Source organism: Ogataea philodendri (genome assembly GCF_020536065.1).
Source record: "Ogataea philodendri strain CBS6075 chromosome Unknown scaffold9, whole genome shotgun sequence".
Lineage (NCBI taxonomy): Eukaryota > Fungi > Ascomycota > Pichiomycetes > Pichiales > Pichiaceae > Ogataea > Ogataea philodendri.
Genome location: NW_025763790.1, coordinates 335,048 through 362,727, shown reverse-complemented (window position 1 = coordinate 362,727; position 27,680 = coordinate 335,048). Strand labels below are relative to the sequence as shown.

At 44.9% G+C, this 27,680-nt stretch overlaps 23 protein-coding genes across 23 annotated transcripts; 11 read left to right on the top strand and 12 right to left on the bottom strand.

Moving 5' to 3' along the window:
* Positions 1 to 102: 102 nt before the first annotated feature.
* OGAPHI_000464 (uncharacterized protein) lies at positions 103 to 1,710 on the top strand (the record flags this gene model as incomplete). Its single annotated transcript, XM_046205759.1, has 1 exon — positions 103 to 1,710. One exon carries the CDS (start codon positions 103 to 105, stop codon positions 1,708 to 1,710), a length of 1,608 nt encoding a protein of 535 aa, XP_046064935.1.
* A 37-nt stretch (positions 1,711 to 1,747) lies between these two features.
* OGAPHI_000463 (uncharacterized protein) lies at positions 1,748 to 2,260 on the bottom strand (the record flags this gene model as incomplete). Its single annotated transcript, XM_046205748.1, has 1 exon — positions 1,748 to 2,260. One exon carries the CDS (start codon positions 2,258 to 2,260, stop codon positions 1,748 to 1,750), a length of 513 nt encoding a protein of 170 aa, XP_046064934.1.
* A 208-nt stretch (positions 2,261 to 2,468) lies between these two features.
* OGAPHI_000461 (uncharacterized protein) lies at positions 2,469 to 4,940 on the bottom strand (the record flags this gene model as incomplete). Its single annotated transcript, XM_046205726.1, has 3 exons — positions 2,469 to 2,799; positions 2,929 to 4,403; positions 4,686 to 4,940. 3 exons carry the CDS (start codon positions 4,938 to 4,940, stop codon positions 2,469 to 2,471), a joined length of 2,061 nt encoding a protein of 686 aa, XP_046064932.1.
* OGAPHI_000462 (uncharacterized protein) lies at positions 3,019 to 3,753 on the top strand (the record flags this gene model as incomplete). Its single annotated transcript, XM_046205737.1, has 2 exons — positions 3,019 to 3,235; positions 3,494 to 3,753. The coding sequence occupies 2 exons, from the start codon at positions 3,019 to 3,021 to the stop codon at positions 3,751 to 3,753; spliced, it is 477 nt and encodes a 158-aa protein (XP_046064933.1).
* OGAPHI_000460 (uncharacterized protein) lies at positions 4,437 to 5,663 on the top strand (the record flags this gene model as incomplete). Its single annotated transcript, XM_046205715.1, has 1 exon — positions 4,437 to 5,663. One exon carries the CDS (start codon positions 4,437 to 4,439, stop codon positions 5,661 to 5,663), a length of 1,227 nt encoding a protein of 408 aa, XP_046064931.1.
* Positions 5,657 to 6,520, bottom strand: OGAPHI_000459 (uncharacterized protein; the record flags this gene model as incomplete). The annotated part of the gene is made up of 1 exon (XM_046205704.1): positions 5,657 to 6,520. One exon carries the CDS (start codon positions 6,518 to 6,520, stop codon positions 5,657 to 5,659), a length of 864 nt encoding a protein of 287 aa, XP_046064930.1.
* Positions 6,521 to 6,626: 106 nt separating this feature from the next.
* OGAPHI_000458 (uncharacterized protein) lies at positions 6,627 to 7,343 on the top strand (the record flags this gene model as incomplete). Its single annotated transcript, XM_046205693.1, has 1 exon — positions 6,627 to 7,343. One exon carries the CDS (start codon positions 6,627 to 6,629, stop codon positions 7,341 to 7,343), a length of 717 nt encoding a protein of 238 aa, XP_046064929.1.
* A 39-nt stretch (positions 7,344 to 7,382) lies between these two features.
* OGAPHI_000456 (uncharacterized protein) lies at positions 7,383 to 9,449 on the bottom strand (the record flags this gene model as incomplete). The annotated part of the gene is made up of 1 exon (XM_046205671.1): positions 7,383 to 9,449. The coding sequence occupies one exon, from the start codon at positions 9,447 to 9,449 to the stop codon at positions 7,383 to 7,385; it is 2,067 nt and encodes a 688-aa protein (XP_046064927.1).
* On the top strand, positions 7,776 to 8,402 carry OGAPHI_000457 (uncharacterized protein; the record flags this gene model as incomplete). The annotated part of the gene is made up of 1 exon (XM_046205681.1): positions 7,776 to 8,402. One exon carries the CDS (start codon positions 7,776 to 7,778, stop codon positions 8,400 to 8,402), a length of 627 nt encoding a protein of 208 aa, XP_046064928.1.
* Positions 9,450 to 9,894: 445 nt separating the features above from the next.
* Positions 9,895 to 10,644, top strand: OGAPHI_000455 (uncharacterized protein; the record flags this gene model as incomplete). The annotated part of the gene is made up of 1 exon (XM_046205660.1): positions 9,895 to 10,644. The coding sequence occupies one exon, from the start codon at positions 9,895 to 9,897 to the stop codon at positions 10,642 to 10,644; it is 750 nt and encodes a 249-aa protein (XP_046064926.1).
* Positions 10,645 to 10,792: 148 nt separating this feature from the next.
* Positions 10,793 to 12,370, top strand: OGAPHI_000454 (uncharacterized protein; the record flags this gene model as incomplete). Its single annotated transcript, XM_046205649.1, has 1 exon — positions 10,793 to 12,370. One exon carries the CDS (start codon positions 10,793 to 10,795, stop codon positions 12,368 to 12,370), a length of 1,578 nt encoding a protein of 525 aa, XP_046064925.1.
* A 192-nt stretch (positions 12,371 to 12,562) lies between these two features.
* Positions 12,563 to 17,869, top strand: OGAPHI_000452 (uncharacterized protein; the record flags this gene model as incomplete). The annotated part of the gene is made up of 1 exon (XM_046205627.1): positions 12,563 to 17,869. The coding sequence occupies one exon, from the start codon at positions 12,563 to 12,565 to the stop codon at positions 17,867 to 17,869; it is 5,307 nt and encodes a 1,768-aa protein (XP_046064923.1).
* OGAPHI_000453 (uncharacterized protein) lies at positions 14,392 to 15,147 on the bottom strand (the record flags this gene model as incomplete). The annotated part of the gene is made up of 2 exons (XM_046205638.1): positions 14,392 to 14,637; positions 14,950 to 15,147. The coding sequence occupies 2 exons, from the start codon at positions 15,145 to 15,147 to the stop codon at positions 14,392 to 14,394; spliced, it is 444 nt and encodes a 147-aa protein (XP_046064924.1).
* Positions 17,870 to 17,894: 25 nt separating the features above from the next.
* On the bottom strand, positions 17,895 to 18,989 carry OGAPHI_000451 (uncharacterized protein; the record flags this gene model as incomplete). Its single annotated transcript, XM_046205616.1, has 1 exon — positions 17,895 to 18,989. One exon carries the CDS (start codon positions 18,987 to 18,989, stop codon positions 17,895 to 17,897), a length of 1,095 nt encoding a protein of 364 aa, XP_046064922.1.
* A 608-nt stretch (positions 18,990 to 19,597) lies between these two features.
* On the bottom strand, positions 19,598 to 20,327 carry OGAPHI_000450 (uncharacterized protein; the record flags this gene model as incomplete). The annotated part of the gene is made up of 2 exons (XM_046205605.1): positions 19,598 to 20,259; positions 20,321 to 20,327. The coding sequence occupies 2 exons, from the start codon at positions 20,325 to 20,327 to the stop codon at positions 19,598 to 19,600; spliced, it is 669 nt and encodes a 222-aa protein (XP_046064921.1).
* A 167-nt stretch (positions 20,328 to 20,494) lies between these two features.
* Positions 20,495 to 21,796, bottom strand: OGAPHI_000449 (uncharacterized protein; the record flags this gene model as incomplete). Its single annotated transcript, XM_046205594.1, has 1 exon — positions 20,495 to 21,796. The coding sequence occupies one exon, from the start codon at positions 21,794 to 21,796 to the stop codon at positions 20,495 to 20,497; it is 1,302 nt and encodes a 433-aa protein (XP_046064920.1).
* Positions 21,797 to 22,435: 639 nt separating this feature from the next.
* On the bottom strand, positions 22,436 to 23,023 carry OGAPHI_000448 (uncharacterized protein; the record flags this gene model as incomplete). Its single annotated transcript, XM_046205583.1, has 1 exon — positions 22,436 to 23,023. The coding sequence occupies one exon, from the start codon at positions 23,021 to 23,023 to the stop codon at positions 22,436 to 22,438; it is 588 nt and encodes a 195-aa protein (XP_046064919.1).
* A 51-nt stretch (positions 23,024 to 23,074) lies between these two features.
* OGAPHI_000446 (uncharacterized protein) lies at positions 23,075 to 24,052 on the bottom strand (the record flags this gene model as incomplete). Its single annotated transcript, XM_046205560.1, has 1 exon — positions 23,075 to 24,052. One exon carries the CDS (start codon positions 24,050 to 24,052, stop codon positions 23,075 to 23,077), a length of 978 nt encoding a protein of 325 aa, XP_046064917.1.
* On the top strand, positions 23,090 to 23,908 carry OGAPHI_000447 (uncharacterized protein; the record flags this gene model as incomplete). Its single annotated transcript, XM_046205571.1, has 1 exon — positions 23,090 to 23,908. The coding sequence occupies one exon, from the start codon at positions 23,090 to 23,092 to the stop codon at positions 23,906 to 23,908; it is 819 nt and encodes a 272-aa protein (XP_046064918.1).
* A 256-nt stretch (positions 24,053 to 24,308) lies between the features above and the next one.
* Positions 24,309 to 25,790, top strand: OGAPHI_000444 (uncharacterized protein; the record flags this gene model as incomplete). Its single annotated transcript, XM_046205538.1, has 1 exon — positions 24,309 to 25,790. One exon carries the CDS (start codon positions 24,309 to 24,311, stop codon positions 25,788 to 25,790), a length of 1,482 nt encoding a protein of 493 aa, XP_046064915.1.
* On the bottom strand, positions 24,876 to 25,412 carry OGAPHI_000445 (uncharacterized protein; the record flags this gene model as incomplete). Its single annotated transcript, XM_046205549.1, has 2 exons — positions 24,876 to 25,041; positions 25,246 to 25,412. The coding sequence occupies 2 exons, from the start codon at positions 25,410 to 25,412 to the stop codon at positions 24,876 to 24,878; spliced, it is 333 nt and encodes a 110-aa protein (XP_046064916.1).
* Positions 25,791 to 25,979: 189 nt separating the features above from the next.
* On the top strand, positions 25,980 to 26,246 carry OGAPHI_000443 (uncharacterized protein; the record flags this gene model as incomplete). Its single annotated transcript, XM_046205527.1, has 1 exon — positions 25,980 to 26,246. The coding sequence occupies one exon, from the start codon at positions 25,980 to 25,982 to the stop codon at positions 26,244 to 26,246; it is 267 nt and encodes an 88-aa protein (XP_046064914.1).
* Positions 26,247 to 26,387: 141 nt separating this feature from the next.
* On the bottom strand, positions 26,388 to 27,590 carry OGAPHI_000442 (uncharacterized protein; the record flags this gene model as incomplete). The annotated part of the gene is made up of 1 exon (XM_046205516.1): positions 26,388 to 27,590. The coding sequence occupies one exon, from the start codon at positions 27,588 to 27,590 to the stop codon at positions 26,388 to 26,390; it is 1,203 nt and encodes a 400-aa protein (XP_046064913.1).
* Positions 27,591 to 27,680: the final 90 nt, after the last annotated feature.

Genomic DNA, 27,680 nt, shown 5'->3' with positions numbered 1-27,680 from the left:
CTGTGCAAAGGCTGTGCAAAATGTGATCAAAATGTAGTACGATGACCAACTCTGCGAATTTTGATTTCATATATTTTTCTACACTTTGTTTTCATTACTAGCATGGTTCCTCGGTGTAAGAACTGTGGTAACACAGAATTCGAACGTGATCACAAGACCGCGTCCTCTGATCTTGCGTGCTCCCGATGTGGTACCGTTATTGAAGAAAACCCAATCGTTTTAGAGGTCACGTTTGGAGAGGCTCCATCTGGAGCTGCAATGCTCCAAGGATCTATAGTGGGCGCCGATCAGGCTCGTGCGAGCTTTGGAAATAATAGAGGATCACTAGACTCGCGTGAACAGACACTTCAAAACGGGAAAAAGCGGATCAGGAACGTGGCTGCCGCACTCAAAATTAAAGAATACATAGCCGATGCTGCTTGTCAGTGGTTCCAGCTTGCTCTCACAAACAACTTTGTGCAAGGACGACGTTCGCAGAACGTTGTGGCAGCTTGTCTTTATATCGCTTGCAGAAAGGAGAAAACACATCATATGTTGATTGATTTTTCTTCAAGACTCCAGATCTCTGTTTATGCTGTTGGAGCTACGTTCTTGAAAATGGTGAAGGCTCTCCATATCACGTCTCTTCCTTTAGTTGATCCTTCTCTGTTCATCCAAAATTTCGCCGAGAAGCTGGATTTCGGGAGAATGCTTCCCAAAGTGATTAATGATGCTATCAAATTGGCGCACCGAATGAGCGAAGACTGGATTCATGAGGGTAGAAGACCCGCAGGTATTGCTGGGGCGTGTATTCTGTTGGCAGCGCGTATGAACAATTTCAGAAGAACGCACTCGGAAATCGTCGCCGTCACACATATTGGAGAATCAACCATTCAGAAAAGACTGAACGAATTTAAAAACACACACGCATCAGGACTGACCGTGGAAGAGTTCCGCGAGCGCGGTCAAGTGAAATCTACACTTCCTCCATCGTTCCAGAAGAATAGAAGCAGCGAGAAGAAGTTAAAGAATCAGATATCCAAGCCTTCGAACGAGGACGATTTGACGAATGATCCTGTTTTGGCAGCCATCCTAAAAGATTCCAGCTTGTCCGAAAAGGAGATCCAGGACCATGTGAAACGCGTGTTCCAGAGACAGAAAAAGGACCGAATGCGCAGACTCAACTCGACTGTCGGAGAAGACGAAGAACAGGACGACGACGATATCAACGAGCAAAATTTGGAATTCGAGCAGATGATTGAGAAGAACCGCCCGCGCAATCTCTTAAAGGCTCTTCCCAAGACTGAACAACTGTTGTCGAAAATAGCAGATGATCCGGATGACCTTGCGGACGTGGATGACGATGAAATCGACACTTTACTTCTGACCGAGGAGGAAAGCAAGTTGAAGGAACGCTTATGGGTGGGATCCAACCAGGATTTTTTGCTGGCACAGGAAACGAAGCGATTGAAAGAAGATGCCGACAAGATTGCTGGTCACAACCAGCATCCAAAGAAACGGAGACGCGTGACGAAGCCCGAAGACAGAGCAAACAATTTAAAGAGCGAGTATGGCGAGTACCTGACAGGAAGTTCTTCACAGTTAGGATTGACTGCTGCTTTGAATCAAGAGCTATCCGCGGCGGATAGTGCGAAGAGCATGCTCAAAAATAAATCGTTGAGCAAGAAGATTAATTACGAAGCGGTGAACGATCTGTTTGACGATAATTAGAGTACGACACATACGACAATTATTTGGACTATTTCCATTAAAGTGTCTGATTGGTTCCAACTCTTCCGAGTCCATTACAGGTGATGCAAACCAGGTCGCCTTCTCTAAGCCCGGACCCTTGGCATTTTGGACATTTCACTCCACCCAATCTAGGGTCTCCAGGAAGCAATTCTTTGGCTTTGTGGTCGGAGATCTTCTTGCCCGCATAATTGACTCCCATATACACCAAGTTATGGATAATTCCGTTACTTCGCGTGTGAACAGGTGTATAGCCGTTACCGGCAAACATCGACTCTCTCATGTTGTTCCACCTGGCAGTCTTTTCATATTTCCTTTCGTATTTCCTTTCGTGTCTGGATTTGCGTGGTAGTTTACCATAAAAAACAACCTCTGGCTGATGGAGGTGGTCGTGTTGCTGCTGTTGCTGCTGCTGTTGTTGCTGTTGTTGCTGGGTAGCAGAGCTATTAGTATGAGATGATCCTGTACTCAAAGGATCTGTTTCGGAATACGAAGGCGGAGCTTCTTTGGAGTCTCCTTGGACACTGTACATTGATGATATTGAAAAGCCAAGAACTTTCACTGCCCTTTAAGTATTAAAGCTAGGATAATTAATAATGACCCCGAGGCCCGATAATGAGGCTATGCAAGATTTCATCACATTTAGTGGCTGTGTATTTTTATTTGGATTTTTTTATTGTACGCTAAAAAATAACACTTTGTTAATGATTTGGCTGACAGAGGTACAAAGTAAGTTTCCATTATTTTAAATGCTGACCCTTAGAATTCGGTGTTGGATTTACGGCAGGCGGTGTGCTGCTATTCTTCTTGGGGGTGTTGACCTTCTTTGACTCGGCTCTTCTGGCAATGAGCAACCTACTTTTCGTGATTGGGTTAGTTCTCATTATTGGACCCCAGAAAACCGTGTATTTTTTCACGAGACCACAGAAATTGAGAGGGTCCATCTGTTTCCTGTTTGGAGTGTTCCTCATACTGATGAAATACTCGTTCTGGGGCTTCATTGTGGAGAGTTTTGGCATCTTGGGGCTCTTTGGAGAGTTCTTTGCGACAGTTGTCCAGTTCTTACGATCTCTTCCTTACATTGGACCGTTCCTTTCGAGTCCAGTGGTTGGCCCAATTGTCGACAAGCTTGCAGGCGTGCGTGTTTTGCCAGTCTGATTGTATTATAGAACATAATAAAGACCCATCTATTATATTTACAGTTGTTGCATCAATTGTGCGAATTTCAGCACCTTATAGTCCTGGCCCATTTGGCCCGCCAGCTGGAACCCAATTGACTTGCCGTACGGGATGTTCAGCACAGGCAACCCCGCCAATGAGAATGGAACCGTCAAAACGTCGTTCATGTACGACTCCACAGGCTTGATGGATTGGTATTCCGACACTAATGGGGGCAGAGATGTCGCTGTTGGACACAGAAGAAAGTCGACTCCTTCAGGGTTAGCCGCCCCATCCAGCATGTGTGGGTCTTTGAAGACATTGTTGAGCTCGTTGATCAGCGTCTTGCGTACGCCGTTGGCGTTCATGAAATGGCTGCTGTAGCCGTATGACGATAGCGAGTACGAACCAAGAATGATGCGTCGTTTCACCTCCGACCCGAACCCGTTGGATCGCGTGGTGGTGAACTCAGGCTCTTGGCTGGTCTGCTCGTTGCTCCGGAACCCATATCTGATACCGTCAAAGCGCGCCAAGTTGGAGGATGCCTCAGATGTGACCAATGTGTAGTAGGCCGGTAGACAGCTGACCAGGGACGGGATAGAGACAGTGTGGAGCTCGATATTGTCACTTTCCTGGAGTTTCTGGAGCAAAGAGTGCCATTTCTCCTTGATTGTAGCATCGAGGCCTGGTAAGTTCATTTCCAAAGGAACACCAAGTTTTATCTTGGCTCCAAGAGTCTCGTTACGGCTGCGCTGGGTCTCGCTGATCGAAGTTGGATCAGAGCTATCATGGTGGTCGAGCACTTTGAAAACATTGCTCAAAATGTCTAGGTTCTTGGACATGATACCGACAGTGTCCAAGGACTGAGCGTACGACACAAGACCCCACCTGGATATTCTTCCGTACGACGGCTTGTACCCATAGATCGAGGTGTAACACGAGGGGAGTCTCACAGATCCTCCGGTGTCTGTGCCAATGGCGAAGTCGACTAGATCGGCCGCAACTGCAGCAGCAGAACCACCTGACGATCCACCAACAATTCGCATTTCCGGGTCGATCTGGTAACTGTCTTTCAAGCGTGGAACCAAGTACCGATGTTCTGTATACTGTGGCGACTGTGGGTTCTCGAAAACTGTGTGTTCGTTGATATCGTTGCCTTTGGTCCAGAACGTTTTTTCCTCGTACTCAACGATATCTGTGGATTGTCTGTAAAGAGGGTTCAAAGTCGGACCCAAATTCGAGTTGAGCGACGAATTTCCCATTCCAAACTCGTCCATGTTCGTTTTACCAACAATGTGAGTGCTTTCTTTCGTTAAAAGCCGCGCGACTGTCGAATCAAACGGGGAAACATAGTCTTGAAGAATCTTAGAGGAACATGTCGTTGGGGCGTCTCGCGTAGTCAGATTGTCCTTCAGGGCAGCGACCGTATTAGCCAAAACGCCTCCAGCCACAGATTTCCGCTCTTTCAGCCCTATACTGGTGAAGATGTTGTATTTGGAGCTTACTTGACGGAGCATCTATGTGGAAAAAAATAATTCACGAATTATTTCATGGGTCCAGTTAAGGTGGTTCCCCGATTAAAACCTTTGCCTTACTCGGCACAAGACTTACAGTCAGAACTACGTAAACCGACTTTGAACAAACATACAACGCTGGCTGCCATCGAGTTTTACTCCAATGAAGACAATCCAAACAACAAGCGAGCATTCAAATACAAGCCGTGTCGGCCCAATCCTGCTTTTCAGTCGCTGATGTATTCCACAACAGATCTCCCGCCTTTCAAGTGTCGTTTGTCGTACTTTGACAAGTCTCCCGGAATTCTGGTTAATGGGGGAGTCACCGTGGCTACCACTCCCCAAGGATGGAGAAGTGTGCGCACTAACGTGGTGATCAGAGAAGGCAGCTGGTATATCGAATTTAGGATAATCAAATCCAACGACGGAGAGAGCAATGTGAGGTTTGGAATTGCTAGAAGAGAAGCCAGCCTTGAGGCCCCTGTTGGTTTCGACGGATATGGCTACGGAATGAGAGACAAATATGGACAAACGGTACATTTGAGCAAACAAGCCAGTTTCCTCGAGTCGGAAGAGTTTAAATCTGGAGACGTGGTGGGTCTACTTGTCAAGTTGCCGCCAATTGAATTGCAGCGACAACTGGCACGTCAACAGGTGCTGGAAAAATCGGTAGCCGAGCCTCAAAACCCTGCTCCCTTGAACGAAAAGGTGGGATTTGACATTGTGCGCGATCAGATTCCTATCAAATACAAGGGTCAGCTCTATTTCGAGCAGTACGATTACTCAACATCAAAGGAAATGGAACACTTGCTGAATCCGGTGACCGTGTTTGGAGAAAAAGCTGTGCGCGACACGGTGGAATTTGAACCGTGTAAGCTTCCCGGCTCTTCGATCACCATATACAAGAACGGTGAGAAGAAAGGGGTTGCATTCGAGAATCTCTATGCTTTCCTTCCGCCTTCTTCCGAACAAAAACAGGGCAAGGAAACCAAGTCCAAGTTTTTCGTGTCGAACGATGACGGATCTCTGGGGTATTATCCAATGGTCAGCTGCTACAATCGCGGGATCATTGAGCTGAGTGATGATTCCGAGGTGGTTGTTCCTGAGGACCTTAAGGCCGCCGTTTCAGCTGGCGAAGTTAAACTCTACGGACAGAGATACGATGAGCGAGTTTTAGAGGAATATGTCTATGATTTGGTGGATGAAGCAACAAATCAGTATCTCGACGAGCTGGAAAAGCTTGCCGCTGTTGGCAATCAATAGAAGCTGGTCATGTTATCCAACGACGCGTCGCAATCATTGCCTGGACACTGCTCGATTCTGTGAGATTTAACAAATAAGTCACGACAGTGTTCGTGGAAGCGAATATAGCAACTAGAAGTGGGGCATCTATAGCCCATTGTAATAATCTCGTTGCAACCGTGACAGAGGGATACTGTTCCTCGGAGATTTTCGGCCGATAGCACGTCAAACTTGCCAATAATGTAGGACTTGAGCTCTGCTAAAGCACGCGCGCTTAGAGTGTATTTTCCCTTCACTGTGTCTATCCATCCAGAGGCCTCCAGTCCGTTGATGAAGTTTTGCGAGTCTGTGATTGTGTTAGTATTCTGTTTTGCAAGATTCAGAGCATCTGAATGTTTTAGAGAGTATGTCAAATTGTCTTCATCGTCGATTGGGTCCTCGAACATTCGATCGATCAACTGGTTGATAATTTCGATCTCCTTTTCTGTGTAGCCAGTTGAGAGTTTGACCGAGGCCGATGATTTGGTGTTCACAAAACTGACGTTGATGTTCTTTTCGTCGTCTTGAGCCAATGTCTCGACTATCTCGAAATCCAGCGCGCTCAACTGGCGATTTATCAGAACAATGGTCTTCACCAAACACTCAGTGTTCAATCCAGGCACTTCGGGTCGGGATTGTGCGAGCAAGTCGCGTAGATGCGAATCTTGATCTGATGTCTGTTCGTCAGAAGAGTCTAGTAGACAGCCTATAACGAGCTTCACAAAAACCACATAGAGCTCTTCAAACTCGATGCTCTTCACAGAGATGAGGAACTGTAACACCGACCGATGAAGATCGCCGTAGTCTCCGTTGATCAATTCGCCAACTCGATCCTCCATTAAATTCACGAGACCACGAGAAAAAAATCTGTGTAAAGGTGTCACGACGTGTTTTGGTCGAACGCATTTTATTTTTTAACAAGTTGATCAAACAACATCAATTGCAATGTCCTACTATCAGCAACCCAACCTCTACAACACTCCATCCCAGCAAAATTTCTACAATGGTCCGCTTCCGACGGGGTCCATGCAGACAGGCTACTCCTACACCGGGAACGAGCAAGATCGTCTACCATTAAGCACAGGTATTCTCGCAGCATTTTCCTCGAGTGGATATCCTGGAGAGCCACCACTTCTCGAAGAATTGGGAATCAACTTTGGCCATATTAGATCCAAGACATTGGCGGTGTTGAACCTGAAATCCAGCAGTTTGAGCGAAGATATTATTCAAGACTCGGATTTGGCAGGTCCTTTAATCTTTTGTCTCCTGTTTGGTTCGCTTTTGTTTTTGTCAGGTAAGACTCACTTCGGCTATATCTACGGAGTCGCATTGCTTGGAACAATATCTCTACATTGGTTATTCAAATTAATGTCTAATAATTCTGCCGACGACACCCTTGATTTTCTTCGAACCGCCTCTGTGATTGGATATTGCTTACTTCCCTTGGTGATCCTGAGCGGGCTGGCAGTTCTTATTAGACTGGACAACACGTGGGGCTACGTCCTTGGATTCCTGGCAATCTGCTGGTGCACTCTTTCCTCATCAGGATTTTTCGTTCGCGTGCTAAACCTTTCCAATGCCAGACCACTAATTGCATATCCCTTGGCCATGTTCTACTCCGTGTTTGCGCTAATGGCAATTTTCGTTGAGAAGAAAGAATAATGGTACAATTTAAATACTTAAAAGATACAGCATCGTCAGTTATTTAAGACCCACTTCTGAAATCTTTTGCCGTTCAGCAAGATGAGGAATCAGAACTTCATAGTCATAAGTCTCTGAGTTGAAATCTTTGATATCTGCCTCAAAGTGGAAAGTGGTGACGAGCGATTCCGGGTCCAATGGGTATCCAATGTTCTTCAGAGAAATATGTCCATTGTGGATAGGTTCGGCCTTGGCAAGCTCCGTTGTTGGACCTGGATGGATCAAGTCTCCTTGTTGGAACTGCTTGTATCTATCAGTGTTCTTCAGGTTCTTGAAAGGAATCAAGTCGGCATAGTTCCGTTTATTCAGAAACAGAGTGTTGCTTCTCTCTGACCCATCAGTGTCCTTGAGGAACAGATCAACAACGTCTTCGTCGCAGTGTCTATCAAAGTGATGAATCTTTGCACGTTTCTGCAAAAAGCTGGCCATACCGTTAGGTGGAGGAGCGTTGATGATGGCAGAAGAAATGACGTTGAAAATCAATCTAGGATCCTTTTCTGGCTTTGCCACGATGTTCTCGCGCTCTTGAGCGCTGATGTGCTTATCGAGCTTGGTCATGGTTCTGGAAAGACATCCAAGATGAACGTCACCGGACAGAATGGTGATTCTGACTCCGTGTTTAGCACCGAACTTGACCAACTCGCCCATCAACCAGTTCCGTTCCTTCTTGTGGTGAGCAGCACACCAATGGTCGTTCAAATCATCCAACAATTCGATACCACCATCGAATTCGTTCACCAAGCCTTTGGCAATGACTCCCTTTCTTGCCAGGTACTTGATAGGAGCAAGAAGCTTGGATCCCATGAGCGACTCGATCCAGACCATTCTCGGGTAACAGATTGGCACACCGAGCAGCACGAGCAAGTGTTTGATCTCGCCCTTGGCTGCAACCAACTCGTCATCCATTCTCTTAAAGATACGGCTGTACGTCTCCTGGGTGATGATTTGATGTTTAGTACGCTCGGTTCTGCAGTCGAAACCAACCAATGCAATTTCCCTTCCGAATCTGGTGTACACTGATCTGGATTTCTGAGTGATATATGGACCCACGGATGCTCCAGGTATCCACGATGGTTCCGAAGCCATCTCTTCTGTTGGAGAAGTGTGGTGCTGGAACAATAAATAGTAGTTAAATGCAATGTTTCCAACACCTTTGAATATATCCTGAGTCATTGTCCGATGACCATAGGACCCAAAACCGTCGATGATATCGTGGTCATCAAACACGTTGACTTGAGGAATCTGTTGCAGCGCCATTGGATACATACATTGCAAAGTAGCTCCTGCTGTTCCTTCCCAGTAACCTTTACCGAACCATTGAATGTAGTTCTTCATGTAGTACTCCTTGAGCGACTTGACCATTTCGTCGGTGAGCTTCTCGTAGGAGTGGAGTTTTTTGTGCTCAAGCCATTTCTCAAAAGGCCTGGACGATTTCTTGACCGAGTCGCAGTAGATCTGGTCTCCTCCTCCAACCATCACATGGTATGGCAGTTGGTCGTGCTTGCGGAGCACATCATACCACAAAGAACTCTTGAACTCCGCGGTCTTGACAGACAACGAGAACCCGTTACAAGAATACGACATGACGTTCATACTCTGCTCGATCGAAGGGAGGAAGAACTGAAAGTTTTCGTTAAACTCGTCGTTAACAGAGTACTTGACTTTCTGCTCATATTGAGTCAATTCGAGGTCCATTGCGAATCTCCAGAAGCTGAAGCCCTGCTCCTGGTAGAACAAAGTGCCGGGGAAAACACCGGACTGTAGACTCAAAGAGACATCGGTGGTAGCAGGGCCGACATAGTATTTGATTGTAGGCTTGGTTTTTTCAGAGTTTTCGGAATCACGCAGAACCAGCAATATGGTTCCACGGTAATTGTTGGTTCCGTTTTCTAAACACCCCAAGAACCGAAGATTAGGTCCACAAGCAACACTAACAGCGGGCTTACCAACAGTCCGATCTGGTGGACAGCTGGAGACTGACTCTGGAGCCGATTTCTTCACCAGCTCCTGGTACTGTTGCAATGGAAGCGGGTCAAACCAGCTTTGATGAATAGGGTCCACGGTCATTAGAGATTAAGAAGAAATTTCAGGTACAAATCTTTCCTCCTCTGGGTCTAGCAAAAGATTTTCGTGAGGCTGTGCAGAAGAGCAAGGAGACGTGAAACAGAAAATCTAAACCAGCGTATAGCGCTATTGTAAAATATAATACGGTTGCTAATTTTGGACGTCCTGGTGATGCTTTCAGGTTGCCAAGACGGCATTCAATATGCATTGCTATTAGTGGACCACATTTTGCGAGCCCGTTGCATATTCACCTGTACAGGTTACAGACGAGATCTTCAGGGTTCAAGATTTCGGTTATTTCATAAGCATATATGGGGCTTGGATAATCTTCCAATCAAGCCCCAGTAAATGCTAATTGGTACTTCCGAAGCGTAGCACCGCCTTGTTTCTCTAAAAGGTAATTTTGGAACCCCTAAAATTTGCAAAGAAAAAAACTTTATTAAGAAGAATGTCTGCTAAAGCTATCAAAGGAACCATCTTGTGTTTGCACGGATACGCCCAAAACGGTCCAACTTTCTCCGCTAAGGCCTCCGGAATCAGAAAGGCTTTGAAGAAAATTGGTTACCACACCGTTTTCGTGCAGGGATCATTGCAAATTAAAAAGGCTGATTTGCCTTTCGAGGTTCCTCCAAGCGAAAACGGCGAAGAATCCGATTTTGACTATCGTGGATGGTGGCAACCTACTGATGATTACGAGCTCCAACCGGCTTTGGATGCAGTTAAAGGTTACTACAAAGAGCATGGTCCGTTCGTCGGAATCTTAGGTTTCTCCCAGGGTGCCGGATTGGCAGCTGTGGTATGCAACAACTATGCTGAGATTGTTGGAGAACCAAAGGCTGCCGAAGAGCTCAAGTTCGGTATCTTTTACTCTTCGTTCGTCCTCAAGCCACAGCAATACCAGAAATACTACGACCAGAAGATCAAGATCCCAACCTTGCACATCTTTGGTGAACTCGACACTGTTGTTGTTCCAGAGAGATGTGAGGCTCTTGTCGAGAAATGCGAAAACCCTACAATTTTGAAACACCCTGGAGGACATTTTGTTCCAAACACCAAGGATTTGATCAAAAAGGAAATCGCGTGGGTTGAGAGTGTCACCTCTGAGGTTGAGGAAAAGAAAGAAGAGCAAGCAGAGAAGCAAGAGACCGAAGCCACTAAGGAACTTGAGGACCAGATTGGCAAGCTGGGAATTGTTTGAATCAAATGTACATATCGAAGTAATTTTTCTGCCCCCGCAATGTTTTTTACGGTAATTTATGATAACGGATTGCTACTTGATGTACTGCCGATAGAATTTATACTATAAAAATTTCAATTGTAGATAATCATTAAAAAAAAAGCTTATCATGCCAGCCACAGAAAACACGCCGTTGGTACCTGTGGCAACAAATCCTTTAAAGGACCAGCTTCCTTCTTTGAAAATACGGGTTTTCCAGGTTGTTTGTGCTTTAATTTGGTGTCTCTTCGCAGCTGGCCCAATATTTGGGTTTGCTGCATTGAAGCCTATTTTGATTGACCAAGGCGTTTACAAAGAAATATGCGACACTGTTGGACCAGATGCTCTCCAAGAGGTTTGTACTGAAAGAGACCTGAAGCTTAATTTCATGTTTACTTTGGGTGCTGTTGTTACCAATGCTACTGCTCTTGTTGTTGGAAGTATTTTGGACAACTACGGACCAAGAGTGACAGGTATCATCGGAGCTATTGCCATTTTTATTTCATCCCTGTGTTTGAGAAATGGTGCTACAATAACTTTCTTCGACGCCTACTTGTTTGGATACATTGGACTTGCATTTGGGGGTCCTTTTGTATTTATCAGCTCGTTCCAATTGGCGAACTCTTTCCCGGGGAAATCGGGGTCTGTTCTTGCACTGTTGACTGGAGCTTTTGATTCCAGCTCTGCCTTGTTCTTGATTTACAGACTGATCTATCAGAATGACTTGATACACAACCTCACTTTGAAAAAGTTCTTCACTGCTTATTTGGTTGTGCCGATCTTCATTTTTGTGTGCCAAGTTACAGTGATGCCAAGCGAATCATATAAAACAGTCGAAACTTTGGCCAAGATGGGAGAAACAGGAATTGATGAAAGTGGTCTTCCGATGGACCCTGAAGATCTAAGATATACTGGACAAGAGGTACAAGCACAAAGATCTCGCAGAAACTCCATCAAGTCCATCAGATCCACAAGGTCCACCAAATCTGTCTACGAAGAGATTGCAGACTCTCGTCTCCACCAAAAGTCTGGTGGAATCTTTGGTGTTTTGCACGATAAATCGCTAAAGAAACAGATTACTTCTCCATGGTACATTTTGATGTGTTGCTTTGCAACCATTCAGATGTTGAGAGTCAATTACTTTGTTGCAACTATTCGTTCGCAGATGGAATTCTACTTTCAAGACGAAGGAATTGCAATTGGAATCAACAAGTTTTTTGATGTGGCCTTACCGGTCGGTGGTCTCTTTGCTATTCCATTTATCGGACTTTTGCTTGACAACTTCAAGACTTTGACAGTCTTAACCATCCTCTATCAAATTTCTTTGACAATTGGTGTGTTTGGTATGATCCCTCTGCAATTTGTCCAGTACCTTGGTATTCTAATGCTGGTGGTTTATAGACCGTTCTATTACACAGCAGTTTCCGATTTTTGTGCCAAGGTATTTGGATATAGAAATTTCGGAACAGTGTACGGCTCTCTGAACTGCATCTCTGGAATTTTCAACCTGTTCCAAGCTCTGCTCGACAAGTCTACCCATACAGTGTTTCACATGAACCCTAATCCTGTGAATTTACTGCTAGTTCTCCTTACTGCTCTCTCTGGAGCTGCTTTGCTCGGATACATAAAAAGCCAGGAGATTGAGGTCAGCAAGTCTGATATCATCCGTGAAGCATTAGACAGTGAAGTGGTGGAAATTGGAGATTGATACGCTAATCACAAAATTGTTGCACCGCCGCGGAGGCTGGTTATCATGTCAAAAAAATAAATCATAAATATCTGATAATATACAGCTTAAAAAAGTGGCGAACAAGAATTATTCTTGCCTTGAGCCATAACCATTCTCCAGTTCGTGTTCTAAGCGTTCCGCAATCCTGTTTCAGAGATGGCGCCGCAATGGATGCCCCAAAACATACAGAAGAGGTTGCTCAGGTACGTTCTTCAGCAACTTTCCCTGTTTTCAGAAATTGATCTCCCCAACCTAGAGGTTTCTCTGGGGACCAGTTCCAATATCAATTTACGCAACCTAGAGCTTGACATCGACAAGTTCAATGTTCCCGGCATATATATGAGAAATGGCTCGATTGAACAGCTTTCTCTTTCCCTCACAATGAGTGATGGGGTCAATATCGATTGTACAGGCATAAAGTTATCGCTATCACCTTCTGTTACAGGAGACAAGCCGAGCAATAGCGAGCAGTTTTCGCTTGCCAAGAGCACTGCAGATTTGGCAAATAGCATGATGTTTGACGATAATGTGATAGACGAAGACGAGAAGATCGACATATCCACTCCGGAAGATCATGATAACAAACCAAAGGACACGAAGGAATACAGGATGAGCAACATGGTCGCTCGAGCTGCGGACATGGCGCTAGCCAAGTTGCAGGTGACTGTTCGCGATATTACAATCACAATGATTTCAGACTCCTCAGTGATGGAAGCTCGTATAGATAAGATCTCTTTCCTTACAAAAGATGGAACGCGATATATCACGGTTGAAGGTTTACAAATTAATTGTGTCAAACCGAGCGTTTATCCTGGTGAGGGTCTCGACTTGGAATCCGAGGAAAACGAGTCTCCAACAGAAACTGACGACAGCGATTATGACGATTACGATGACCAAATGATGCAAACCTCCTTCATGGCCGATAACAGGGACGATATTCAAAAGTCGTTGATGGAAAGCATGATGTTCAACAGTAATAATGCATCTTCTGTTTACATGAGTGCTACATCTCACTACTTGTCCGCAGAGCAATCAAAGATTGATCCTCCCAAACCTCCGCAATCTGTCCGCATAGTCAATGTTGATAGGATGGAAATGCACTTTGAAGGTTTGCAGAATATCGAGAATATCGAAGTCAAAATCGGTGTGATCAAGGTAGCCGCAGCACCAATTCCAGAATGCATTTCGTCCCTTCTCCAGTCGATTAAGAATTTGGCTAAACTTTCAATGGTAAAACCTGAAAATGAACAAAAACCAGAAGAGACACAAGAGCCCGTCACTCCAACTCTTATTAATTCTTTCAGTATCGAGAGTATTATTGTTAGTCTTACATCTGCATTGACCACGAATGGAGAGTTTGCAGAGCAAAATAGTTTGAGATTGGTGTTGGATGAGCTAAATTATGAGCAAAAGAGTCCGAAGTTTTCTCTTGGAACAATAACGAAAATCAAAGTGATAAGACAAGAAGATGAGAGTCTCTTCCATTTTGACGAATCACGAACCTCATCTGTCGCTGATCTTGGGTTTGAAGTTCTGAATAATGATGTGCAAAGGACAACTGTATTATGCCCCAAGTCGGCAAATTTCACATTAGATTCTCAATTGGTGACAACAGCTTCTCGCTACTATAAACTAGTCATCCCTCTCTTGGAAAAACTTCAGTCCACAAGTCATCCTGCGCACGCCTATTCACTTTCTCGCCAAGCTCGTTTGTCCTCTCGTCAAGTGCCCCCAACGGTAAATGATTCTGAACTTAGTGTTCAAACATCATCCATCCACATTAATTTGAAGTTCCCAGATCACAGTATGCTAAAGGCCACAGTTCTCCCAGTATCTTATCATTCATCGAGCGGTAAGTTCGAAACAGAAAGGGTGTTACTGGAACTGGTCAATTCACTTCAAAAAGATTCTTATGCATCGAGTGAGTATTTACTCATCTCCGGCATCAGCTCCGTTACGCAGAGTGTCGATAAAGTCAGATTCTTTGATGCTAATTCGCATCAAGAATCCTGGTTGCCCACAAAAGTGAAGGTCAAACTTGAAAGTATAACATCTAAATTTGAACTTCCTAGTTTGCAGCAGCTGGTTGAAAACATAAACATTCTATCAGATTTGGTCACTGAGACCATCAATTTACCGAAAACTGCTTCAAGACCGAAGAGGGTAAGAATGGGTAATAGTTTATTCATGAGCAATGTGAAAACCATCACTAATTCCATCGAGATAGGAAGCATCACGGGCACACTCTCTAATATTCGCGAGGGATTCGGAGATATGAATGGCTCCCTCAAAGATATTATGGTGAATTCTTTACAGGATGGATCCATTCACAGCAGCATAATGAATGTGTCTATTGTGCGCACCCATGGTGAGCTAGTTGAGCCATTCATTGTTGCCGCAAATGCAGAAGATAAGAGCTTACCAATGCTATTTGCAAAGTTCAAAAGCTCATTTGATGTGCATTTCAGGAACTGTGCCTTTAACTACTATGGAAGATGGTTAATATTGTTTGATTCTGTATCCAAGCCTTCAACATCTCTCACGCCTGATCACAATACCTCTTCCGCAGACAAGGGATCCAAAGTCAAATTGGAGATACATTTCACTTTTTCTAATTTGACAATCGCTTTGGTTCCTGTGAATCTGAACTCCAAAATAGAAGTTGCTATTAAAAAAGGTATTGCAGATCTATTTGTTGGAGCAGATGGCAACACAAGGCTCCAATCATCCTTCAGTTCTATATCACTTTTCCTCATAGATGATGTTGCTAATATTCGAAGCGATCAAGAGAGCAAAGCATATAGACACTGGGTTGACTCAACAGCCAACCGTGCTACTTGGACGTTGAACTCATTTTTCAAGAGCAAAGGATACGTTTCTGTTGGATCATCAGCAACTTTGTTCCTCAACATCAACTTCAGCACAGAAGAATCTTTGGAGAAAACTGTTGAGACGAAGCCAGCTTCGAAGGCATTAATCCCGTTGGTGGATATGAAGATTCATCTGGATTCGCTCAATGTTGATCTATGCGCCGATTCGTCTCAGTGTTTTCTTCAAACTTTGAAGGACCTCAAACAACCAGTTCAATTCACTTTTGATGAAAAGTACAAGCCTAGAACTCAGGAAGTTGACATATTCAAGGACATCGATGAAAACTGCTATCAGGATGAGGTTTTGCCTGGACCGGAGGAACCATACTCCTTTGAAGCTATCGATGATGGTAAACTTGAAATTGTGGAGGATTTTTACGATAAGAACGCTTTAGATGATTCTGGATCTGTTTCTGGTGGACGATCAACCACTTTGAATAAAAGTGCAACCAAGTCTGGACAGGCCTCCAACATCTATTTTGAGGATGATCATTTTGACCGGCTTGGCAATGACGAAAAGGCAAACAGGATCATCCCAATGGCTATCAGTGTCAGTGTGTCAAATGTTAGGATTAAGCTCTTTGATGGATACGACTGGAAAGAAACTCAGACAACTATCAAGAATGCAATAAAAAGAGTTGAAGACAAGGCACGCGAGATTCCCCAGCCTGTGGAAGAGGACATTGGTGATCTTCCAGAGTCAATTTCCCCCCAAAACCCTGATGATCTCGATGAGATTGAAGCAGAATCTGTGAGCGAGATGTTATATGAGTCGATACATGTTGGTTTGCTTGCTGGACAAGATCCACAAACGTTCTACGATAACATCAACAAGTCGATCAATAATCGTGCTGATATTGATAGTCTCAACGACCGCAACACCTTGTCACCTTCCCCATCCTCAACGTCTTCCACCAACTTCAATACTTCAAGTCGGTCAGCTACACCTGCCCATAACATTGACTTGGGCAAAACTTCCAATCATAGATTGAGACTTAAAAGATCGTCTTATCATAAGATCTTGGTGGAACTGGACAATGTTGATGTTTCAATCCTCATGTTGGTGAATAGTGATCCCAATCCATCAGAAGATCCTGTGTTATTCAGCGAAAATGAGAGCACTGACGACTCTGAGATTTTGAGTCGTATTGATGTTACAGTGGGATCATTGAACATCATTGACAATGTGCCAACTTCCAGTTGGAAGATGTTTGCTGGTTACCTTCGAGAGGCAGGAGACAAAGAGGTGGGTGCTAGCATGCTCCATCTCTCGATTGATACGGTTCGTCCTGTTTCTTCTCTTGCCGCTTCAGAAATTGTTCTTTCTGTCAACGTTCTACCTTTAAGGTTGTACGTTGATCAAGATACACTGGATTTCCTTACAAGGTTTGGTGAATTTAAAGATGATAGGTTTGTGCCTCCAGCTTTGGATGATGAGGACATTTTCATCCAGAAATTCAAGGTCAACTCTGTGAAGGTTAAGCTGGACTACAAGCCAAAGAAGGTGGACTATGCTGGAATAAGATCGGGACACACAGCGGAGTTTGTCAATTTCTTTATTCTCGACGAGTCTGAGATGATTTTGAAGAAGCTTGTGTTGTATGGTGTTCCAGGGTTCCCTAGGTTGCACAAACTTCTGAATGACTCATGGATGCCTGATATTAAAAGAAATCAATTAGGAGGTGTCCTTTCAGGGTTGGCTCCTGTGAAGTCAATTGTCAAGATCGGTTCTGGGTTCAGAGAGCTATTTGCAGTTCCTATTAGAGAGTATCAGAAAGACGGAAGGGTTGTTCGAGGTGTTCAGCAAGGTGCAGTTTCTTTTGCAAAGATCACAGGAGGTGAGCTTCTTAAATTTGGTGTGAAACTTGCCGCAGGTACACAAACCATCTTGGAATCTACCGAAGAAGCCTTAGGTGGAGATGGATCTTCCACAAGGTTGCCTGATTACAAGAAGAACAGAAAGAATGGCAGAAGAAGATCTTCCAATGAGGTGGTTTATGCAATTGCAGGGGATAACTCGCTTGCTGGACACAGTTCGTTGAACACGGTAGCATATCATAGGGGTTCATTTGACTCGTATGGAGACGAAGAGGAGCTTCTTGACGAAGATCCAGTGCTCGATCAAGGAAGTTTGCAAGATGACCAACAAATTCAGAAGACTAAATTCATCATCCCTTCAAGCTTCAGAAGCACGGGCGAGCTCAACAATGTTTTGGAAAGTGATAGTGATCTGGATGACGAGTATACGTGGGATTCGGAAAGCGAGAGCCAGAAGATTGTGAGTCTTTACTCCAATCAACCAGAGAACTTGAACGAAGGATTGCAAACCGCATACACCTCGTTTGGCAAGAATCTGGATACAGCCAGGAGAGCGATTGTATCTGCTGGTACGCGTGCAGCACGCAGTGGCAGTGCACAGGTTGCAGCAAAGGAATTTGCCAAAGCTACGCCGATTATGATGATACGACCGATAATTGGAACCACTGAGGCGATTTCTCGTGCGCTTCAAGGAGGAATCAATGTTTTGGATCCAGAAGAGAAGAAACGCTCAGAGGAGAAGTACAAGAATACAGGGGCCAAGCCGGATGAAGAGTCAAGAAATGTATAGCATTAATCAAAATAAGAGATGGTCGTTAATGATCGGAGCCAAGCACCACCTTGATGGCTTTGTTGGCGGCAGCGTTGCCAAACACCTGGTATGCCTTTTCAAACTCGTCGAGCTTGAAATGATGGGTGACAAGAATCTCTGGGCTGATTTTCTTCTCCAACACCTTGTCGAGAAGAGCCTGTGTGGAGTAGGCAGAGACTAGTCCTGTGGAAAGAGAGACGTTCTTTCCCCACAGGTTTTGCAACTGCAGCTGCACTGGGGATCCGTGGACTCCAACGTTGGAGATATGGCCGCCAGGAGCAATCAGCTCCTCGCAGAGCTCGAAAGAAGGAGGCAGACCGACACACTCGATAGCAACGTCGACTCCGGAGTCCTTGATGTCGGAGGTTGTTAGCTGATGGACCTGCTGTTTGGCGTCCACCTTGGACGAATTGATCAGTTCGTCAGCTCCCATTTCCTTTGCAACCTGGAGTCTGCTGTCATCGAGGTCAATGGCAATGATCTTGGCTGGTTCCAAGGCCTTTGCCGAGATGAGAGCTGACAAACCAACAGGTCCGAGTCCGACAATTGCAACCGTGTCGCCTTTCTTCACGTGACCTGCCAGAACACCAACCTCGTAGGCAGTTGGCAAGATATCGCTCAACATGAGCAGCGAGTCAAAAGAGAGCGATTGAGGAGCTTTGTAGAGAGAATGGTCTGCGAACGGGATTCTCACAAACTCTGCCTGTGTTCCGTCAATTGTGTGGCCCAATATCCAGCCAGAGCCACCCTCACTTTTTTTGCAATGTGCCTGGATGTCTTTGGCACAATAGTAGCAATCGCCACAGGACGTGATGCACGACACAACACACACATCTCCCTGCTTGAACTTGCTCACGGATGGACCTGTCTCGACGATCTGGATAATTCCCTCATGGCCAAGAATCAGGCCCTTGTCAGGACTTGCTTCGGCAGTCGCTGTGCTCTCAGGAACGTGACCTTTAACAATATGAAGATCGGTTCCACAGATGGTGGTTGCAAGAACTTTGCCAATCACGTCGCCAGGCAATTTGATCACTGGCTTGGGCACAGATTTCCATGCAATACTGTTAGGCTTCGAGTAGCACAATGCTTTCATCATTTTCTATTATGGTAAAAGACACCACCGACAGCTACTTATATTTATACTCTCTGGCTTATCGGAACATGGGTCAAACTGTGATTTCCCGATACGAAATTTTACGAGTCTACGTCACGTTTATAGTATGGCCTGATCTCAGTTGTTCAGAAAAGGCAATTGCTGCCCCGCCAAGAAGAGCAGCGTTTGGGTGATTGGACAAGCAAGTTCGGAGTTCGAATAAATCGCTGTCAATAGATCTTTCCTAATATGGAGGTCGTTTAATTACGAAACGCAACTTACTATCGATCAGGCTACCGGGTGCACTGCAGAGCTGTGCAATGCCGAAAAAATTCTGCCCTGCTCAGCGCATACACGGTATGTTAGAGTGTTTGTGTAAAGAGTACAAGTTGGCAGTCTGGCCGAGTGGTCTAAGGCGTCAGGTTAAGGTCCTGGTCTCTTCGGAGGCGTGGGTTCGAACCCCACGGCTGTCAATTTTTTTTCGTACTTGAAATTCTCAATTTTTTTTTCGCAGCTCCTCTCAGTGAGAAAACACCGAGTGGTGCCTGTCCGGACGTTTTTATAAGCAACACGGAAAATTGTCATATTATCACAAATTAGATGTCGTAGCATCACAAAATTACACACTTTCTCTTCTTCTTGAGCTTCTTCGCCTTTTTAGCGTCGGCCACCGTACTCGATTTGGCAGGCGGCGGCTGCTTAACCGACTCGGACGGTTTTCTAGATTTCGCAGCAGGTTGCTCCTCCTTTGGCTGTGCTCCTGACCCGCTTCTTGTAGGGGCTGATGCCTGAGCCTCCTTTCTGATTATCTGTCTCACCACGTCAATGAAGGCGTCCTCAACGTTCATCTTGTACATAGCAGACGCTTCGTAGAATGGAGTCTTGTTCCATTTCTTAGATACCTCAATTCCATCTTCAGGTGTAAGCTCTCTGTCGTTGGTTAAATCGCACTTATTACCGACCAACACCATAGGCACGTTCTGTGTGTCTTTGATTCTCATGACCTGCTCTCTGATAGCCATAAGCTCCTCCATGGAGCTCTTATCGGTCACCGAGTACACAAGGAGAAACCCTTGACCCGATTTAATATACAGTTCTCTCATCGCTGTGAATTGTGCCACTCCCGCAGTGTCCAAAATCTCCAGATTGCATGCTCGCCCATCGACTTCAATTTCCTTTGTGTAAGAATCTTCTATGGTGGGATCGTAACTTTCGATGTAGACCCCCTGCACAAACTGGACTGTCAACGAGGACTTACCAACACCACCTGCTCCTAAAACAACCAATTTATAGTCTACTTCGTTAGCATTTCGTACTTTCAAGCCTCCGCTTACCTCTCATTCTTTCTATAGCCCATTAACTCGCACTTAGTCTCCGGTCTGAATAAGTGTTTCCAGGTCTTCTATCCGTGTAATGTCCTTTTTGGGAAAAATAATTTTTCCTAACTACAAAAACCGTTAAAAAAATATTGTACAATCAACAATAAAACTTATAAATGCCATTTCGCCTCATGACATAAGCTTTCTTGGTCGTCCTCTCGGGCGCTTCAGATAATTGTGGCTAGCATTTTTGCTGCCGTCGAGTGAAGAAGCCAATCTTTTGTTGTTAACGGCATCTGCTTCCACTGGCTCAGACTCTGATTCCCTATATTTTAAACCTGAGGACTTCTCTAGAATGTCGTCTCCTGTAAGAACTCTCTGTTCTATGTTGTTCTGATATGGGTGTTCCGAATTAGGCTCTAGACCCTCATCGAACCCTCTGTTTCCATCCTTCTTGACACTGGTGACAATACCATTCTTCTTGAATCTCCATTGCTCCATAGGGGTATTCAGAGCACAGTCATCAACATGGTCAATGAACGCCTTGCTGTTCACAAAGTATTTGCCACACGACAAACAAGTACCCGTGTCCTGTCGTCTTACCAAGCTCTCTCTTCCCTCTTCCTTCACCTCAGGGTCGAAATGAACCAACCGCAGATGTCTCTTCAGAACATCCAATCTATTGAATGATCCCTGATTTCTGTGCGGACACGTGGCATACTCCGGATGCCAGTAAGGACAGTGGTATTCAGGAGACCCGTGCGATCTTGCGTGACGGCGTAAGTCGCTGTGACGAATAAAAGCCCAGTCACACTGGGCACATTTGTAAGGCTTGGACTCGTTGTCAGGATCCACCGACTGTTGTGCTCTCTTTGATGGAGAGATACCTTCATATATATTTTGCTTTAAAGCACCACCAGCCTCGGCCCCTGCTTCCATATATCCAGAGTTTTGGGGGATCAGCCCTTGTGCGGCTGTTTCAACGCCCGCTGGAGCCTGTGGTCCCTGTTGGCCTTTCTGGTAATAGGCATCCGAGCCGGAAAATGTAGGCAATTTGATCGATCCGTTGGGTGACATCGAAGTGGGTTGTATCCCTGACGAAAACCGCTGTTGCGATATGTGTTGTTGCTGCTGCGAAGGGTTGTAGTAAGGATTTGGGAAGAACGGGATATAGTACGGTTGTTGCACGTTCATCGGGTTAGGAGGAGGCAGAAAACTGGTACCATACTGCTGAGGTATCTGTTGCTGAGGGTGCTGTTGCTGTTGCATTGGGAAATATTGCCCACCGTTATTTTGGAAATTGGCCTGTTGAGCCGCTTGTTGAGCCTGAATACCGTTGGATGAAAAAGTTGACGCCGACGACGCTGACGACGGCGCAGCAAACTTATTATTCGGATCAGCTTTCGACTGCGGCCCTTGGCCCTGTTCTGCGTTTACGGCCGCGGTATCGACCAGTTTAGCGATGGATGGGTTTTTAGCTTGTTTAGACATTTTTTGCTAACGAGCGGCCCGACGGTTCAAATACAATCCACTCTGCTTTTGGGAGATACTTTCTTAAGATACTCCAACGATTTGGAAATATGTTGTACTGTGTTGATCTTTAAATTCGATCGATTTTCAATTGACGACGGCGACAACAAAAGAAGGAATCTTTTAAGTTCTTAACAACAAAATTTTTATTTTAGTGTGTGGCGTTTTATTATTCGGCAGCAGCCAAAAATTGGGTTTTGGAGCCAAACAAGCTCGGTCCTTGTAGATTACATGCTACGGTACTCAAATATGTTGAGAAATAGGAGGGCCTGTTGATTGAACCCCAATCCTTGGATACCAAGATCCCCCAAATTCGACCGGCTGAAATTTTTCGAGGGCTTCGCCGCAAACACACAGTGCCGTGTAAAATTAGTAAATTTGAAATTGTGCCTGACAACTATGCTCAGTTTGTTCGGCATCAAAACATCAAGCTCGCGACGAATTTTGGGGGCCCCTTTTGGGAGAAAATGCCGGTTCCCGAAGACGTCTATCAAGACCGGACGAGCCCTTTTTTCTGTAGCGCTTCTTAACGTGCCTGCGCCTGCAAAAGCCGCACAATTATTTTCCATCTTCGCTCTGGCTGTGCTGAGTCTGCGACAATCAGCGGACTTTAGAAGAAGCTAGAGTCTCCACGGTACAAGGGTCTTCGTTATGCTCATTGATCAATATCGACGACGTATCATCTCCGTAGAACACCTCTCTGTTACTGTTGGTGTAAAGATTGTCTAGGATCCGGTCTCGTTGCTTGGTGTTCAGGGTTTTGAATGGATCTGTCGGTTTGTGGTTTTTAAAATACAAGAGAGTCCCCAAAGGCACGGAATTTGGCGGAACAACAAGTTCGACTTTGGTGTCATTGGCATCTGATGCTGCCAAAACCATGGCCTCCGAAACCGCTCCGCGCAATTTGGCTTTCTTCAAATTAGCAGCCACGCATACTCTCGAATCGAGAAGCGAATTCATCGACATGTAGTCGACAAGCCCACTGCAGACCTGGACAATTTTCGGGGACTGTTCCTCGTTCAATTGGATTTTAGACACATAGAGTTTGTCGGCTGATTCGTGCTTCTGAACATCGATGATCCTGCCGACCCGAAGTTCAAGAAGACTCGCCGGAGGGTTTGTCTTTGCACCTGTACTGGAACTAAGTCGAGCAAGTGGGACGAACTTTTGCCGAACGAATTTAAACATTTCACTAAATCGTTAAAATTTAAATTCAGTGAAATATAAAATACTAGTTATTTAGTCTTCGTCCAAATGATGGATGTTTGGAATTGGACCAAGTGGGGTGATTTGGTGAGGGTTGATACCAGGATGCGACTTTGTGTAATGGAACTTGATGTGATCGAAGTTTGTTGTGTCCTTGAACGAAGGGATGGTCCAGTACAGCTCTCTAACCCACAAGTGCAGGTGAGGATACTCATATCTGATCATCTTCAGGTTACACTTGAAGTGCTGGACGTAGACCGGATCGAAACGGATAATTGTAGTATACAGTCTCACATCGGCCTCGGTGAGATGATTTCCTGTGAGGTAATGCTCACCGGCATGATGCCGTTTCTTCAGGATCTCCTCTACTTTGTCCAAGTGCTCAAACAGAGTGGTCACCTCTTTTTCGTAAACCTCTTGTTTGGTGGAGAATCCGGTCTTGTAGACACCATTGTTAATGGTTGGGTAAATCCAATCGTTCAGTCCCTCAATCTCTTGTTGCAAGTGAGTCGGGAAGATGTCGATCTGAGCGTGCTTCTCGTCCAGCAACGAGTTGAATCCAGAATTGAAGATTCTGATGATCTCGGACGATTCGTTATTGACAATTGTTTGAGTCTTGGTGTCCCAGAGCACAGGAACGGTAAATCTTCCATTGTAGTCCTTGTTTGCTTTGTAGTACAGCTCACTCAGCCTCTTGTACCCATAGATTTTATCCTCAGTGGCCCCTTCACATGGGTCATCTGCCGAAGGGAATCTCCATCCCTTGTCATCCATATGCCAATGAACAACGGAAACACCAATCAAAGCTGTCAATCCCTTCAAAGATCTGACAGCCAATGTTCTGTGGGCCCAAGGACAAGCAAATGAGACATACAAGTGATATCTTCCTGCCTCTGGAGGAAACTTGGCGCCTTCCTTGGCCGAAATGAAGTCTCTAAAGGTACTTGGTTTACGCTTATATTGTCCATCGGAATCGGCAAACTTGTGGATCTCAATTTTGTTCTCGCTCATAGTAGAATGTTAGAATTAATGAGGCCAATTTTCCCCTTATAAATAATTTCTGTAGCAATGCCTGCAGATTATTCATTTTCGGCACCACTTAGTAAGATTGCTAATTTTGCGGAGAGAAATTTAGTAATCACAGAACGTGAAGTAAATTGATTTTCTGGTTGCAACGCCAATTCACGCCATCTGGTCATCAAATACATGATAAGGTGACAATTCTTTAATTGAAAAGTGCAGACTCGCAGAAAAAAAATATCTTTCAATGGATTTAGCTGTGGGCACTCCATTATACATTGTTGGTCAGGAGTGTGGCTATTGCCATGGCAAGAAAGATCCAGATCTCCAAGCCTATTCACTGGCCTCGTACGAGGAGAAATACAAAGCCGGAGTTGCCCCATTTCAGGGGTACCCGACCCCTGGTATGATCTGTTGTCATGTCTACATGAGCACACCCGAAGTTTACGAGTCAATGATGAACAGGGGCTTTAGACGCTCGGGCAGTTTCCTGTACAGACAAGATCCCTTACGTGGATGCTGTCGATCATACACCATCAGATCTAACTTGCATATGCTCCGCCCTTCCAAAGATCACAGACACACAGTTAACAAATTCGTAAAGTATATTTGTGGAGAGCCGAAAAAAGGGAAGAACGAGCGATTTGATCTCCACAGTATTATCATACAATCAGAACTGAGCACAGAGCGGTTCAGATCAGTGATTGGACCGCCAAAATTTACCCCTGAAAAATATGCACTGTATTTCAAATACCAAACCACTATTCACAACGAAGACCCCAAGGAGGTAAGCGAGAAAGGATTCAAGAACTTTCTATGCGAGTCTTCTTTCCCCATGGAATATGGCGAATTGAGACCGGAATCGTATTGGGAACGTCTCAACACTTGGAGAACCAAGAAGCTGTCCACCATCAGAGGACTTCCAATTGAAGGACCTGTTCATGAGTGCTACTACATTGACGACAAACTGGTTGCTATTGCTGTTCTGGACTTGTTGCCCGAATCCGTGTCATCGGTGTACTTCATTTGGGATCCAGACTACGCCCATCTCAGTCTCGGCACACTCAGTGCTCTGAGAGAATGCGTTTTAACCGAGCAGCTTTCGAAAAAATACTACTACTTGGGTTATTACATTGATGACTGTCAGAAAATGCGGTACAAGGCCAAGTTTGGCGGCGAAATACTCGACGTCACATCGTTGAAGTATTACGAGCTCGACAGATTGAAGACCGTCACCAATTGCAATGGACTTATCGCCATGAGCACAGATGCCAGTCCCAAAGAGGAGATTTTTATTCCACCAACCAATACGATCGGGCTTCTGGACGATAAATCCAACGTTGCCGAACATCTCTATGGAGTTAATGGAGTTGGGTTTGCAGCCAGTGAGAAAACAGCTAAAAGTCTTGGTGGACATTTCGGATTAGAGTTTTACAACAAACAGACCGATGCAGATCTATGGAAACCATGCTCAGATCCCTATGCAACCAAGCTGCCTTTGGTGTGTCCCGGTCTTCTCCCCTTGAGGCAGGTTTCCGAAGATTTGGAGCGGGGGAAATTGGCATTACTTTTCCGCTATTGTTTCATCTTGGGCGAAAGCAGCCAGCATCTCGAGCTGTTTAATTTCAAAGATTCGGAATACGGTGAACACCGGGAACATTTTCTGAACCTTCTACGCATGTTCGGGGCTGAATTGTTCCTAAATAATAAAATAGCACTCATATCGTGACGCTTGCGCGGGGAAGGCGGGCGGCTTATGACGGAATTTTTAATTTTGGTTGAGGCACAGGTGCACCGATTTTAGTCACAAGAGATGACATTGCTTGGAAATGACACGATTTTTCCACAGTTTTCTACCCCAGCAGTATATATAGGAGTCAAATTCCGTCGTATAGAATTATAGACACAACAACACAAAATGGCAAGAACACAAAAATGGAACGATAAGGGCTCAAACAGTGAGCCAAGATACTTCACCCACAATGGGTTCCCTGACCAAGCTCCGAATCATATCAAAAAGGGTGGCTTTGGTAAAGGTAACTGGGGCAAGAACGGTGACGAGCTGGAAGACTTGATCACTGACGGCGAGATCCCTCCAGTCTTTAAGAAGGAGAGACGTTCTTCCAACCATTCTCAGAATGAGGAGAAGTTTCATGAGGTTCAATTGAACTCGGTTAATGAGTAACTGCTAGCAGTTTTGCATTTGATTTAGATGAGGGGGTGCAAAGTACACCCCTAGGTTTTTTAACGATTATTACGTAGAATGAATGGATGTGAATGGAATTGGTTTTTAAAACTATTAGTAGCGGTGGCGTCATTAGCGTTGTTAGAAATCTAGTTTCTCCTCTTTCTCCTCCTCGTCTTCGACAGGAATGCTCCATTTCTCGACTTCGAACCGTTTGCGGCCGTTCTTAAAGCTGTACTCCATCTCTTGAACACACATCAGTCCCGACTCCGCCAGCACCGGAAGACTGTGAATGTTCAAATGACCATGCTTGATCTTGGCCGGCTGACTCTTGTACACTCTTTCCATCAACTCGTGGAGCTTTGGGTTGAATGGTCTCAGCTCAAGCACGGCATCGGATATCTGCTCTATGTAGGTTACAAGAGCGTTGGATCGAGGATACAGATCAAGGTTGATTGTCATCAGCAAAGCTAGTTGATCTGGATATTTCTTAAGAATCTGCTTCAGTCCATGGACAAATTTTAAGATTTCAGGCGCCGATAGTCCGTTTTGATAGATCATAGGGTTTAGAAACAGTGGAACACACATTCTAATCACTTTGGATGGGTTTCGCATCACTGTTTCCTCGATTCTCTTGAGTGCTCTGTTCAGATCATCAATTGGAATACATGTCAATTCGTTCGGCCCTGGAGCGACCGTCATCACGGAAGTGATGTCAAACTGATTTGAGTAATTGGGGTACTGGTCAACAGAGCTATCCTCAGTTTCAGTCTTTTTCTGGTTCAAGCCGTATCTCCAAGCAATTTTCAGATCGTTTTTCTGATCAACTAAATTAGAGACACTAACCTTTGATTCGTTTTGCTGCACCCTTTCCTTTTTCTTCTCTTTACTGCCTTTGTAAACACCAGGAAGTGTCTTTGCCCATTGCTGATCAAGACCTATAAGTATTTCGTGTGTATTCTGCTGTGATTGATTGAGTCTGTTTTGCACAATTCCTTGAGCCATGAAAAGCTTACTTATAGTTGATGCGAAATCCGTTGTTCCTGTCTCCTCTATCAGCAAGAAAGATCCAATAGGAAGGCCCTGGTGACCAATTATTCCGTCGATATCGCTGGACCCTACCGAGATGCATGGCTGTGAGTTTAATATAGACGGTCTGACACCAGGATGATTTTTTAGTGGATTCTCGGGAGTTTTACGAGTAGCGGTTAAAGGTGAAGGGACTCGTCCTGCCCCAACAACAGGAGCCCTACCTGGAAGGCCCCGTGGAATTCCCGGACCTGAAATTGGAAGAGACCTCGCAGACGGTCCACTGACTATCTCTCCTCGCTTTCTAAAAGACATTGATTATAGAAAAATTTTCCTGACGTAATAAAAATAAATGGGGAATTAACCTTTAATTTGAACCTGTTTATTTAGTTTGCTCTGATCAGC